Source organism: Anomaloglossus baeobatrachus, chromosome 3 (assembly GCF_048569485.1).
Source record: "Anomaloglossus baeobatrachus isolate aAnoBae1 chromosome 3, aAnoBae1.hap1, whole genome shotgun sequence".
Taxonomy (NCBI): Eukaryota; Metazoa; Chordata; class Amphibia; order Anura; family Aromobatidae; genus Anomaloglossus; species Anomaloglossus baeobatrachus.
Window position 1 is genome coordinate 368100832 of NC_134355.1, and position 15524 is coordinate 368116355.

Sequence of the window (15524 nt, forward strand, 5' to 3'; positions counted from 1 at the left end):
CTCAAAAAATCTGCATAGGTGGCCTTCCAGCAGCCTGCCTTTTAAAGTGTGCGCACAATTCCCCACTGTTTCTCCAATAATGTGGTGTGTGTCAGAAAGTGCCATCACGGAGATAAGATCATTGACTTGCCCGTACCATGACAAGGAGTTAATCATAAAAAAGCCATAAAATTGATACTGGAAGGCAAAACTTCAATTATGAGTGTGCAACTAGACTTGTATTTATTAAGTGTACATAGAGAGATGTCTTACTTGGGAACATGATCAATTTCTTAAAATGCTAAAGGCTATGTCGTAGGACAAGGGGGCACACCCTTATGACTGTAGAGAGGAAAGGTTCAAGTGACAAAAAAGCCATCTTTAGTATAGGCTGAGATGTGCAGCATAGCAATGCTAACAGTAGGATTTACTCTGGATACAGAAGATTAATTTCGAGGGAGGTGGTATACAAATTGTCTGTGGTCACAGCAGCCATGTGCTTATGACTATCTTGACATCTTGGTGTCTGACTGTTTTCATGTATCTGTTATAGCTCGGTAATTTTATATAGTTCATGTGTTTTTTCTTTCAGGTTAAAGTGTTATTTGTTCGCAACCTTGCAAACACAGTTACAGAAGAAATTTTAGAGAAAACATTTGGCAATTTTGGAAAACTGGAAAGGGTTAAAAAGCTGAAGGACTATGCCTTTATTCACTTTGATGACCGTGTTGGTGCAGTAAAGGTAAATGCTTGTAAAAGCAATCTGTCCCGAAATGAAGTCAAAAGTTCATATTGCTTGCATGATAAGTAAAGGAGTTGTGTAACACAATGTCCATGTGCAGTACATTATTTTACAAAGATGTTTTGCTACGTTTTATGTTACATTCCAACCATAATGTTTGGATTAGATATAATGAATATTCAATCTTAATGGCCAGATTAAAGTTAAAAGTAGTCTGTAGGCAGAAAATGACTGTTCAAACCAAGCACATGCACTGAGTGCACCATTGGAATGAGTAAGCATGTTAGTGCACTTTCCCACTTGTTTTCCATCCATGTCTGCCCTCTTCTGACTTCTGTAAAAGTACAGTTGTCAATCACGGAAGGGTTGAGGGCACAAAGGTAGATGTAAAACAAGTAGCTGAAGCTGCACTAAACTGCTGTGCCTTGCTAATGGTGCACAAAGTGTGCTTGTGATTGGCTGCTTTAATAGCCATTATTTTGCACCCCCCCCCCCCCCCACCCCTTAAATACTGCAATCGATATTGAATAGCGACACCCTAAGGGATTGGGAGAGGGATTGCGCTCCCTCTCCCCTCCAGTCGGGAACCCACAATGTTATCATGAGGGCCCAATTGTCGTCACGGTGACCTGAGGTAGTCATGACGACCTCCGGATCCGGCCTGCTGCATGATCAGTCAGGCTTTCACACTGTAGCTCTGGCAGCTGCACTGTTTTGCAGTGATTGATTATTGCAGTACAGTGTATCTGCGGTTAGAGCACAGTAGGGTAATGTCCCATATAGGGACTAAGTAAAAAGCAAACAAAACACATTTGGTAATCCAATCTATAAAACTGTCACACTAGTTAACCCCTTTAGTGAACATCGTAAAAAAAAACAAAAAACCTGAAAAGTAAAATAGAATGCCATGAAAGTGTCATATGTAAATAAAAATGGTACCTCTGAAAAGGTCTTGTCCCGCAAGAAAACAAGCCGCAATACAGCTCCATGAGCGAAACAATAAGTTATAGCTTAGAATACAGCAATACCAAAAATAAAATTGTTTTTATGGTGTAAACATGAAAAAAATTATGTAAATGTGGTATCGCTGTAATTGTACTGACCCGAAGATTAAGGTGGTCTTATCACCTTTACGACACTGTGAGCAGTGTTATAAAAAAAAAAAAAAACAAAACCTTCCTGAATTTTTTTTTTTTTTTTTTTCCTTTTCCATGATTCTGCTTCTCAAAAAGCAGAATGGACAGCGATCAAAAAACGCTGTGGCCCAAAATTGTACCAATAAAAACTCCCAACTCATCCTGCAAAAAAAATGAGTTGTGGGTGGTGAAAGGGTTAATATAGCTCCAGACTGCACTCAAGGCCATTTCTTTCCAAAATAAGATGCTGCTTCTTGTGTTGCTTTTCATTTTTATTCTGTTTTATGATGGATCATTTCCTCTTTATTTTGTCAAATTGCAGAATGTAGACTTATTCATCTGTAGCAACTTTTTTTTTTTTCTTTTTTGATTACTAATCAAACAGGCAATGGAAGCAATGAATGGAAAAGAGCTGGAAGGTGAGAACATTGAAATAGTTTTTGCCAAGCCCCCTGACCAGAAGAGGAAAGAGCGCAAGGCTCAGAGACAAGCAGCTAAAAATCAAATGTAAGTAGATATCCGTTCAGATAGACCTTTGGTCCATATCTGATGGTCTGCACTGTAAATAGAAATTGTCTATTAGACCGGGACCTGACTATTCTGTTAGCCACTGTACAAAATTGCTGCATGTGGCTATTTCTTCGTCGCTCCATTGGGAGACCCAGACGATTGGGTGTATAGCTACTGCCTCCGGAGGCCACACAAAGCATTACACTAAAAAGTGTAAGGCCCCTCCCCTTCTGGCTATACACCCCCAGTGGGATCACTGGCTCACCAGTTTTCAAGCTTTGTGCGAAGGAGGCACACATCCATGCATAAGCTCCACTGTTTAGTCAGCAGTAGCTGCTGACTATATCGGATGGAAGAAAAGAGGGCCCATACTAGGGCCCCCAGCATGCTCCCTTCTCACCCCACTTGCGGTTTGTAAGGTTGAGGTACCTATTGCTGGTACGGAGGCTGGAGCCCACATGCTGTTTTCCTTCCCCATCCCCCTGAGGGGCTCTGAGGAAGTGGGATCTTTCCGGCCACCAAGCCCTGAGGCCGGGCTCCATCCACAGACCCATAGAACCTGCTGGATGTGGAGCGGGAGTGCCGTTCAGGGACAAGGCCCTGCAACTTTCAGGTACTCTGTGTCCCCGTATGGCAGGCCACGCACACTCCAGGCTTGCTGGGTGTGCTAGTGCGCCGGGGACTGTAGCGCTGTGCGCTGGGCTTATAGTCCCTGCAGATTACTGGGGGACTTTACGTGTGGGGACCGCCGCGCTGACCGCCCCTGGAGCGGCGGCGCAGCTGCGACTTGTAGTGCGCCGGGGACGCGCCGACCGCGCTTTTACGGCGGCGGCGCTTCTAACTTTAGTCCCCGGCTTTTGCGGCCTAGCGCCGCTTCGTTCCCGCCCCCACCCTGTCACTCAGGGAAAGGGAGAGACGCTGCTCTATAGCAGCGCCGAGGGCTGGAGCCTTATTTGCATTCTCCAGCCCCCTTCACTAGACACAGTGGGCGCCGGGTTCCCGCTCTTGTCTCGGGCACGCCCTCGGCCCGCCCCTCTCCTCTGGACGCCGGCAGCCATTCTGGCACGCAGAGCGGGAAAACTGAGACAAGCGCTGAGCTACCAGCACAGGATTCCGGCGCCACACACCCGCTTTTGTGCGGGCGGTAAGCGGCAACTAAAGTGCTGACCCACTAATGCCGAAGTGTCCTGTTGTACGTTTGTACGGTCGCTATTCAGGATGCAGACCTAGAAACAGCAGCAAAAGATCAGGGGTGCTAAAGCACAGACTCTATATGCTGCTTGTCTTGCATGTGCTGCAGTGTCATGTGTCCTTTATGCTTGTATGCTTTACATTGCACTGTAAGGGCTATTCTTGGCTGTCTACCCGCCTAGATGGCTAGACAGCGGCAGCAAACAGCAATGGTGCTAAGGCACAAGCTTTCAATGCTGCTTGGATTGCATGTACTGCAGAGTTTATTTTCATGCTTGTACATTCACTGCATGTCGCTATTCTTGGCTAATGCTCCTTGATGACTAGACAACAGCAGCAGAAAAGCAAGGGTGCTAAGGCACAAGCTTTCAATGCTGCTTGGATTGCATGTGCTGCAGTGGTTATTTTCATGCTTGTATGCTATACATTCACTGTATGTCGCTTTTCTTGGCTAATGCTCATGAATAACTAGACAACGGCAGCAGAAAAGCAAAGGTGCCAAGGCACAGGCTTTCTATGCTCCTTGTACTGCATGTGCTGAAGTGTTTATTGTACTTCACGCTTGTATGCTATACATTGCACTGTACGGTCGCTATTCTTGGCTAATGCTCCTAGATGGCTAGACAGCAACAGCAAAAAAAAAAAAAAAGGGCATGGCTTTCTATGCTGCTTGTACTGCATGCGATACTGTTCCAGGACCCCCAGTGTGTGCAATTACTCAACGGGGGTCTCCGCTACAGGTGGCCAAAAGAACCACCTGTGATCCCTGTCCAGGGACAGGGACGGAGTTGCAGTTTCCGCTGATATATTGTCTGTGACTATGACTAACATCTTACAGACTTTGCAGTCCAGACAGACCTTGGGCAATGTTGATTCAATGCCCCTGGCCACCCTGATTTCAAAACAAATCATGGCTCCAGGAGGGTCCCATGCGTCCCAGGGTGCAGGCTCTGAAACGGACGACAGTCCCAGACGGCCTAAGCGAGCTCCCTGAGAACGGCCCTCGACTTCATCACAGTACTCTCTGTATGATGATGCAGACGTAGCTGTTCAGGACTCTGATCCTGAGACCGCTCTCAATCCGGATACACCGGATGGTGACGCTATAGTGAATAATCTTATAGCGTCCATCAATGGAAGGTTGGGTATTTCTCCCTCAACTCCTCCAGTGGAGGGGTCAGCTTCACAGCAGAAGAAATCCCTATTTCGGTATCTCAAGCGTATATTGAGTACTTTTCTGGTCACTCTGACTCCAGAGAAGCAGTCCAGGAACACCACGCTTATCCCGATAAGCGTTTCTCCAACCGTATTGAGGATACGCGTTGTCTCTTCCCCCCTGACGTGCTCAAGCGCTCCAAGGGTGGATCCCCCAATCTCCAGGCTTGCGGCTAGATCTATAGTTGCAGTGGAAGATGGGACTTCACTTAAAGATGCCATTGACAGACAGATAGCCCTCTGGTTGCAATCTGTCTATGAAGCTATCGGCGGGTCGGTTGCCCCGGCATTCGCAGCCATAGAGGCACTCCAAGCTATTTCAGCTAGTATTGCGCAGAGGGACGCGGTCACATGTACATCTTGGCCGCAGTAGCGTCCTTCACCTCGCAATGTCGGCATTGCGACTCAAGCTGTTTATGCTGTCCTGGACTCTACGAGCCGTACGTCAGTGGCGTCCGCCAACTCCGTGTTGTTACGCTCCTAGTGTTAAGGGATTGGAGCAGATGCTGCTTCCACAAAAGTGCTTAACCAGATTGCCTTTATCTAGTGACACACTGTTTCGTGAGCGGTTGGATTAAATCATTCAACTGTCCAAGGGTACGGATTCTTCCTTACCCCAGCTATCAAACAAGACCCATCAGGAGAAGGGACAGTCGAGGTTTCGGTCCTTCCCAGGCTCGGGCACGTCCCAATTGCCCTCGTCCAACAGGACTCAAAAGGCTCAGAGGGGCGCAGGTTCCTGGCGGGCTCAATCACGCCCGGAGAAGGCAGCCGGAGGAACCGCTACCGAGGCGGTTTTCCTCATGACTTTCAGCCCTCTCTCTCCGCATCCGCGGTCGGTGGCAGACTCCCCCGCTTTAGCGACATTTAACTGCCACAGGTCAATGGCCGGTGGGTGAGAGACAGTTTGTCGCAAAAACTTCCTCACCGGCCGAGCCGAGGCTCTTCCGCAGGCAGTAGGAGTCGTAATCCCGGTTCCTCCTCAGGAACAAGAGACTCTTTTTACTCCGTTCTGGTCGGGGTGACAAAATAGGACGACTCCTTCCGTTCCATTCTAGACCTTAAACTGCTCAACAAGCACGTGAAAACCAGGCGGTTCCGGATGGAATCCCTCCGCTCCGGCATTGCCTCAATGTCTCAAGGAGATTTCCTAGCATCAATAGACATCAGGATGCTTATCTCCACGTGCCGATTGCTCCAGAGCACCGGCGTTTGCTACGATTCGTTATTGAAGACGAGCATCTTCGGTTCGTAGCCCTACCCTTCGGTCTGGCGACAGCACCACGGGTTTTCACCAAGTTCATGGCAGCAGTGGGACCACTCCCGCACTCTCAGGGTCACCCTGTGATCCCTTACTTAGACCATCTACTTGTCAAGGCACTCTTTTAAGAGGCATGCCAACACAGCCTGAACATGGCGCTGGAGACTTCCCAGAGTTTCGGGTGGGTCCTCAACTTTTCAAAGTTAAACCCAATCGCTGGCATATCTTAGCTTGGGGTTTCACACTCTCTCAGCGATGGTGAAGCTTCCACTGGACAAACAGCGGTCACTACAGACGGGGGTGCAGTCTCTCCTTCAAGGAGACACCTCATCCAGAGGCAGTCCCTTTCACGCAGTTTCATCTGCGTCCACTTCAATAGAACATTCTTCGCTAATGGGAGGGGAAGTCGATGTCCCTACACAGGAACGTTCCCCTTTTCTCAGACGATCAAGGACTCTCTTCAGAGGAGTCCACTCTTCAGATCAATTGTCTGGAGCTCTGGGCAGTGTATATTGCCCTGCAAGACTTCCTGCAGTGGCTGGAAGGCAAACAGATCCGAATTCAGTCGGACAATCCACAGCGGTGGCATACATCAACCACCAAGGCGGACTACGCAGTCGGCGAGCCTCCCAGGAAGTCCGCCGGATTCTGCTAGGGGTGGAAGACAGAGCATACACCATATCCGCAGTTCACATCCCGAGCGTAGAAAACTGGGAAGCAGACTTCCTCAGTCACCAGGGCGTGGACGCAGGAGAATGGTCTCTGCACCCGGACGGGTTTCACAAATCGGTACAACGGCAAGGTCCCGGTTTTCATGACGATCAAAGAGCTCTGGCGACAGGCATCTCACGGTCAGTCAACCGTGGGCACTACCAGACCGGCCAGACTTACTGTCCTAAGGGCCGTTTTTCCATCTGAATTCTACGGCCCTGAACCTACTGTGTGGCCATTGCGTCCTAGATCCTAGTGTCCTCAGGATTATCCCTAGGGGTCGTTGCCACCATGAGACAGGCTATGAAGCCCACATCTGCTAAGATCTACCACGGAAGTGGAAGATTTTCTTTTACTGGTGCTCTGTACAAGGAGTGTCCCCCTGGCCATTGGCATTGCCTACTTTTCTTTCCTTCCTGCAATCTGGGTTGGAAAAGGGCTTGTCGCTCGGCTCCCTTAAAGGGCAAGTCTCGGCGCTATTGGTGTTTTTTCAGAAGCGTCTAGCACGACGTTCGCAGGTACGCACGTTCCTGCAGGGGGTTTGTCATATCGTCCCCCCGTACGAGCGGCCGTTAGATCCATGGGATCTGAACAGGGTACTAGTTGCTCTCCAGAAGCCGCCTTTCGAGTCTCTGACGTATGTTTCACTCTCTCGACTATCACAGAAAGTGGCCTTTCTGGTAGCGATCACGTCTCTTCGGAGAGTGTCTGAGCTAGCAGCGCTGTCATCCAAGGCTCCCTTCCTGGTGGTCCACCAGGACAAGGTAGTGCTGCGCCCCATTCAGGAGTTTCTCCATAAGGTAGTATCCTCGTTTCATATTAATCAGGATATCTCCTTACCTTCCTTTTGTCCTCATCCGGTTCACCGGTATGAAAAGGATTTACATTTGTTAGATCTGATGAGAGCACTCAGAATCTACATTTCCCGCACGGCGCCCCTGCGCCGCTCTGATGCACTCTTTGTCCTTGTCGCTGGCCAACGCAAGGGGTCGCAGGCTTCTAAAGCCACCCTGGCTCGATGGATCAAAGAACCAATTCTGGAAGCCTACCGTTCTGCGGGGCTTCCGGTTCCTTCAGGGCTGAAGGCCCAGTCAACCAGAGCCGTGGGTGCGTCCTGGGCATTACGACACCAGGCTTCGGCTCAACGAGTGTACCAGGCAGCTACCTGGTCGAGTTTGCACACTTTCACCAAACATTATCAGGTGCATACCTATGCTTCGGCGGACGCCAGCCTAGGTAGAAGAGTCCTGCAGGCGGCAGTGGCCTCCTCATAGAGGAGGGCTGTCTTGCAGCTCTAACTTGAGGTATTTTGTTACCCACCCAGGGACAGCTTTTGGACGTCCCAATCGTCTGGGTCTCCCAATGGAGCGACGAAGAAGAAGGGAATTTTGTTACTTACCGTAAATTCCTTTTCTTCTAGCTCCTATTGGGAGACCCAGCACCCGCCCTGTTGTCCTTCGGGATTTTTGGTTGGTTTTTCGGGTCCACATGTTGTTCATGTTGAATGGTTTTCAGTTCTCCGATGTTTCTTCGGAGTGAATTTGTTTAAACCAGTTATTGGCTTTCCTCCTTCTTGCTTTTGCACTAAAACTGGTGAGCCAGTGATCCCACTGGGGGTGTATAGCCAGAAGGGGAGGGGCCTTACACTTTTTAGTGTAATGCTTTGTGTGGCCTCCGGAGGCAGTAGCTATACACCCAATCGTCTGGGTCTCCCAATAGGAGCTAGAAGAAAAGGAATTTACGGTAAGTAACAAAATTCCCTTCTTTTCTTCCTTCCTTGCTATGGAAATATAACTGCCTGGTTGCAGATAAAAAAAAAAAAAAAATGGCTCCTTGAGTGGACCTCCTGGTTCTCAAGTCCTAGAGTTTTGATGCTTGCTGTTGTTCATACCTGCTATTGGATAGAGGCATTTCCTTGCGGTTTTCATCCTTACACGTTTGCATTGTCAATTTGCACCAAGGTCTAAACCGGAGTTTCCCATACAAATAAATTGGGTGTAACCACAATATATGGCATACAGTAGATTTGTAAATCTGCAGTGCGTCACAAAATTTGTAGTGGCATTGTGAAGTATTGACCAGAATGCAAACAAATGTTTATATTTCTTGTTTATATGACCATGCTTTGAGATGTTAAAGCGCACCAATCACCAGGATTTCTTCGGCGCTCCATTGGGAGACCCAGACGATTGGGTGTATAGCTACTGCCTCCGGAGGCCACACAAAGCATTACACTAAAAAGTGTAAGGCCCCTCCCCTTCTGGCTATACACCCCCAGTGGGATCACTGGCTCACCAGTTTTCTGCTTTGTGCGAAGGAGGTCAGACATCCACGCATAGCTCCACTGTTTAGTCAGCAGTAGCTGCTGACTATATCGGATGGAAGAAAAGAGGGCCCATATAGGGCCCCCAGCATGCTCCCTTCTCACCCCGCTTGTGGTTTGTAAGGTTGAGGTACCTATTGCTGGTACGGCGGCTGGAGCCCACATGCTGTTTTCCTTCCCCATCCCCCTGAGGGGCTCTGAGGAAGTGGGATCTTACCGGCCCCAAAGCCCTGAGGCCGGGCTCCATCCACAGACCCATTGAACCTGCTGGATACGGAGCTGGGTACCGTTCAGGGACATGGCCCTGCACCATTCAGGTACTCTGTGTCCCCGTACACACAGGCACAGCACACTCCAGACTTGCTGGGTGTGCTAGTGCGCCGGGGACAGTAAAGGGTTACAGTCACTGCAGCCTAGCTGAGTGACTTTATGTATTGGGAACTACCGCGCCGGACGCTCCGGGAGCGGCGGCGCGGCTGGGACTTGTAGTGCGCCGGGGACTTCGCGCCGACCGCGCTTTTACGGCGGCGGCGCTTATAAATCCAGTCCCCGGCTTTTGCGGCCTTGCTCCGCTTCGTTCCCGCCCCCACCCTGTCAATCAGGGTAGGGGAGAGACGCTGTTCAATCAGCAGCGCCGAGGGCTGGAGCCTTATTTACATGCTCCAGCCCTCTCACTGGACACTGTGGGACGCCGGTTTCCCGCTCTGACTTGGGGGCACGCCCACGGCCCGCCCCTACCCACACGAGCTGGAGAAGGACGCCGGCAGCCATTCCTGCAGTCCGAGCTGAGAGATCGGACTCTGGGCAACCAGGCACAGGACTAGGGCGACCACACACCCGCTTATAGGCGGGCGGTAAGCGGCACCTGAAGTGCTGACCCCACTAAATACCGCAGTTGTCCATTTGTATTTTATGCTTACACTGCATAGGTCGCTATTTTTGGCTATATGCCCTCTTAGATGGCGACACATCAGCAGCAGGAAAGCAGGGGTGCTAAGGCACAGGCTTTCCATGCTGCTTGTATTGCATGTACTGAAGTGTTCATGTGTATTTATGCTTGTATGCTATACACTGCACTGTACGGTCGCTAGTCTGGGCTATTTTCGCCTAGAATGACTAGACTACAGCAGCAGAAAAGCAAGGGTGCTGAGGCACAGGTTTTTTTCTATGCTGCTTGTATTGCAGGGGTTGCAGTGTTCATTTGTACTTATGCTTGTATGCTATACATTGCACTGTATGGTCGCTATTCTGGGCTATATTCCCCTAGATGGCTAGTCTACAGCAGCAGAAAAGCAGGGGTGCCAAGGCACAGGCTTTCTATGCTGCTTGTATTGCATGTGCTGCAGTGTTCATTTGTACTTTATGCTTGTATGCTATACATTGCACTGTACGGTCGCCATTCTTGGCTCTATATCCTAGATGGCTAGCCGGCAGCAGCATATAAGCAACACAGGCTTTCGATGCTGTTTTTACTGCATGTGATACTGTTCCACGGCACTGAACCCCATTGTGTGCAATGCTCCCCTGTAGCACTTGGTCAGCCGGGGTCTCTACTAGACGTGGCCAAAGGAACCACCTGTCAACCCTGTCCAAGGACAGGGATGGAGTTGCAATGGGATAGAGACTTGCAGTCCGGACAGGCCATGGGCAATCTGGATCATTGCTCCCTGGCCACCCTCATTTGGAATAAAATCGGTGCTCCGGGGGGGTCCCAGGAGGCTCTCTGTATGATGAGGCAGACGTAGCTCATCAGGACTTTGATCCTGACACCGCTCTCAATCCGGATACACCGGATGGTGACGCCATAAGGAATGATCCTATAGCGTCCATCAATGGAATGTTGGATCTTTCTCCCTCAGCTCCCCCAGCGGAGGAGTCAGCTTCACAGCAGGAGAAGTCCCATTTCAGTAGCTCAAACGTATATTGAGTATTTTTCTGGCCACGCTGACTTCAGAGAAGCAGTCCAGGAACACCACGCTTACCAGATAAGCGTTTTCTCCAAACGTATTAAGGATGCACGTTATCCTTTTCCCCCTGACGTGGTCAAGCGCGGGACCCAGGGTCCAAAGGTGGATTCTCCAATCTCCAGGCTTGCGGCTAGAGCATAGTTGCAGTGGAGATGGGACTTCACTTAAAGATGCTAGACAGATGGACTCTGGTTGAAATCTGTCTATGAGGCTATCGGCGTGTCGGTTGCTCCGGCATTTACAGCCGTATGGGCACCCTAAGCTTTTCAGCTGTTCTTGCACAGCTGGTCTTGAGCATATGTACATTTGTGCCGCAGGGGCGTCCGTAACCTCGCAATGTCTGCATTGCGACTTACCCTATTAATGCTGTCCTGGAAGGACAGTCGAGGTTTCGGTCCTTCCCAAGCTCGGGCAGGTCCCAATTGTCCTCGTCCAAAAGAGCTGAAAAGCCTCAGAGGGGCTCAGCTTCCGGGGGCTCAATCACGCCCAAGGAAGGCAGCCGGAGGAACCGCTACCAAGGCGGTCTCCTCATGACTCTCAGCTCTCTCATCTCTCCGCATCCGCGGTTGATGGCAGACTCGCTCGCCTTTGGCGACATTTAGCTGCCACAGGTCACAGACCGGTGGGTGAGGGACATTGTGCCCACGTGCACAGGACAGAGTTCTGTTCTCGTCCTCCGACGCGATTCTTCAGAACGTCCCCACCTCCCCACCGAGCCGATGCTCTTCTGCAGGCAGAAGGAGTGGTAATCCCTGTTCCTCTTCAGGAACAAGACACGGTTTTCCTCCAATCTGGTTGTGGTGCCAAAAAAGGACGGCTCTTTCCGTTCCGTTCTGGACCCAAAACTGCTCAACAAGCACGTGGAGGCCAGGCGGTTCCGGATGAAACCCTCCGCTCCGTCATTGCCTCAATGTCTCAAGGAAATTTCCTAGCATCAATAGACATCAAAGATGCTTATCTCCACGTGCCGATTGCTACAGAGCACCAACGTTTTCTACGTTTTGTGATAGGAGACGAACATCTCCAGTTCGTAGCTCTGCCATTTCGTCTGGCGACAGCCCCACGGGTGTTCACCAAGGTCATGGCGGCAGTGGTAGCAGTCTTGCACTCACAGGGACACTCTGTGATCCCTTACTTGGACGATCTACTTGTCAAGGCACCCTCTCAAGAGGCATGCCAACTCAGCCTGAATGTTGCGCTGGAGACTCTCCAGACGTTCGGGTGGATCATCAACTTCTCAAAGTCAAACCTGTCACCGACCCAATCACTAACGTATCTTGGCATGGAGTTTCATACCCTCTCAGCGCTAGTGAAGCTTCCGCTGGACAAGCAGCGGTCACTACAGACCGGGGTGCAGACTCTCCGTCACGGTCAGTCGCACTCCTTAAGACGCCTCATGCACTTCCTCGGGAAGATGGTGGCGGCAGTGGAGGCGGTTCCGTTTGCGCAGTTTCATCTGCGTCCTCTTTATTGGGACATTCTCCGCCAATGGGACGGGAAGTCAACATCCCTGAACAGGAAAGTATCCCTTTCACAGACGGCCAAGGACTCTCTGCAATGGTGGCTTCTTCCCACCTCATTATCACAGGGAAGATCCTTCCTACCACCGTCTTGGGCGGTAGTCACGACAGACGCGAGTCTGTCAGGGTGGGGAGCAGTGTTTCTCCACCACAGGGCTCAGGGTACGTGGACTCAGCAGGAGTCCACCCTTCAGATCAATGTTCTGGAAATCAGAGCAGTGTATCTTGCCCTACTAGCCTTCCAACAGTGGCTGGAAGGGAAGCAGATCCGAATTCAATCGGACAACTCCACAGCGGTGGCATACATCAATCACCAAGGGGGGACACGCAGTCGGCAAGCCTTCCAGGAAGTCCGGCGGATTATGATGTGGGTGGAAGCCACGGCCTCCACCGTATCCGCAGTTCACATCCCCGGCGTAGAAAACTGGGAAGCACACTTCCTCAGCCGCCAGGGCATGGACGCAGGGGAATGGTCCCTTCACCCGGACGTGTTTCAGGAAATCTGTAGCCGCTGGGGAAGGCCGGACGTCGACCTAATGGCGTCCAGGCACAACAACAAGGTCCCAACCTTCATAGCACGGTCCCGCGATCACAGAGCTCTGGCGGCAGACGCCTTAGTGCAAGATTGGTCGCAGTTCCGGCTCCCTTATGTGTTTCCACCTCTGGCACTCTTGCCCAGAGTGCTACGCAAAGATCAGATCCGACTGCAGCCGCGTCATACTCGTCGCCCCAGACTGGCCAAGGAGGGCGTGGTATCCGGATCTGTGGCATCTCACGGTCGGCCAACCGTGAGCACTATCAGACCGACCAGACTTACTGTCCCAAGGGCCGTTTTTCCATCGGAATTCTGCGGCCCTGAACCTGACTGTGTGGCCATTGAGTCCTGGATCCTAGGGTCTTCAGGATTATCCCAAGGGGTCGTTGCCACCATGAGACAGGCTAGGAAGCCCACGTCCGCTAAGATCTACCACAGAACGTGGAGGATATTCTTATCCTGGTGCTCTGCTCAGGGAGTGTCTCCCTGGCCATTTGCATTGCCTACCTTTCTTTCTTTCCTGCAATCTGGGTTAGAAAAAGGTTTGTCGCTCGGCTCCCTTAAAGGGCAAGTCTCGGCGCTATCCGTCTTTTTTCAGAAGCGTCTAGCACGACTTCCTAAGGTGCGCACGTTCCTGCAGGGGGTTTGTCATATTGTACCCCCGGACAAGCGGCCGTTAGATCCATGGGATCTGAACAGGGTACTAGTTGCCCTCCAGAAGCCGCCCTTCGAGCCTCTGAGGGAGGTTTCACTTTCTAGACTATCACAGAAAGTGGCTTTTCTGGTAGCGATCACATCTCTTCGGAGAGTGTCTGAGCTGGCAGCACTATCATCCAAGGCTCCCTTCCTGGTCTTCCACCAGGACAAGGTTGTGCTGCGCCCCATTCAGGAGTTTCTCCCGAAGGTGGTATCCTCTTTTCATCTTAATCAGGATATCTCTTTGCCTTCGTTTTGTCCTCATGCAGTTCATCGGTATGAGAAGGATTTACATTTGTTAGATCTGGTGAGAGCACTCAGAATCTACATTTCCCGCACGGCGCCCCTGCGCCGTTCGGATGCACTCTTTGTCCTTGTCGCTGGTAAGCGCAAAGGGTCGCAGGCTTCTAAGGCCACCCTGGCTCGATGGATCAAAGAACCAATTCTTGAAGCCTACCGTTCTGCTGGGCTTCCGGTTCCATCAGGGCTGAAGGCCCATTCTACCAGAGCCGTGGGTGCGTCCTGGGCATTGCGACACCAGGCTACGGCTCAACAGGTGTGCCAGGCAGCTACCTGGTCGAGTCTGCACACTTTCACCAAACATTATCAGGTGCATACCTATGCTTCGGCGGACGCCAGCCTAGGTAGAAGAGTCCTGCAGGCGGCAGTTGCCTCCCCGTAGGGGAGGGCTGTCTTCGCAGCTCTAACATGAGGTATTTCTTTACCCACCCAGGGACAGCTTTTGGACGTCCCAATCGTCTGGGTCTCCCAATGGAGCGCCGAAGAAGAAGGGAATTTTGTTACTTACCGTAAATTCCTTTTCTTCTAGCTCCTATTGGGAGACCCAGCACCCGCCCTGTTGTCCTTCGGGATTTTTGGGTTTTTTCGGGTACACATGTTGTTCATGTTGAACGGTTTTTCAGTTCTCCGATGTTACTCGGAGTGAATTTGTTTAACCAAGTTATTGGCTTTCCTCCTTCTTGCTTTTGCACTAAAACTGGTGAGCCAGTGATCCCACTGGGGGTGTATAGCCAGAAGGGGAGGGGCCTTACACTTTTTAGTGTAATGCTTTGTGTGGCCTCCGGAGGCAGTAGCTATACACCCAATCGTCTGGGTCTCCCAATAGGAGCTAGAAGAAAAGGAATTTACGGTAAGTAACAAAATTCCCTTCTTTCCTATATAAGCTAAAGCCATTGCTATACTGGTATTGTCAGGCTGATTCTATACATACCTGTAGTTGTCAGCTAGGATGTATAGGTTTTGCAACAGAAGTAAAGTTTGTAAAATGAGCAGCTTTTTGAATGGCAGCAGCTGCCGATCAGCTGATAGCTGGGGTGGGTTTTGATAGTGATTCCTGCCTGCTGTCTGTCCTACCCTTATCTTTTATTAATGCTAATTCTGTTATAGAATCGTTTTACTAAGTGGCTAGAAGGACCTGTGCTGTCATAACCATGTGACCAGAAGGGGCGGGGCCTCAGCCACCAAAGCTGATACCAGGAAGCAACATTACTTTTCTGTTGGCTGAGGCCCCGCCCCTTCTGGTCACATGGGTATGATATCCGCACAGGTCATTCTAGCCACTTAGTAAAACAACTCTATAATAGAATTAGCATAAATTATGGGGAGGACGGACAGGCAGGGGGGCGGGAATCATCAAACCACCGCTATTCGACCACTGCTGACATTCAAAAAGCTAATTTTACAAATTTTACTCCTGTTGGAAAACCTAAGGCTATTG

General features: G+C 50.5%; 1 protein-coding gene across 1 annotated transcript in view; it reads left to right on the top strand.

Moving 5' to 3' along the window:
* The window catches only part of SYNCRIP (synaptotagmin binding cytoplasmic RNA interacting protein), a 113441-nt gene that overhangs the window by 77438 nt on the left and 20479 nt on the right, over positions 1 to 15524 (top strand). The window contains 2 exon segments of the mRNA XM_075340156.1: positions 572 to 721; positions 2243 to 2364. Coding sequence (XP_075196271.1) covers positions 572 to 721; positions 2243 to 2364 — 272 coding nt within the window.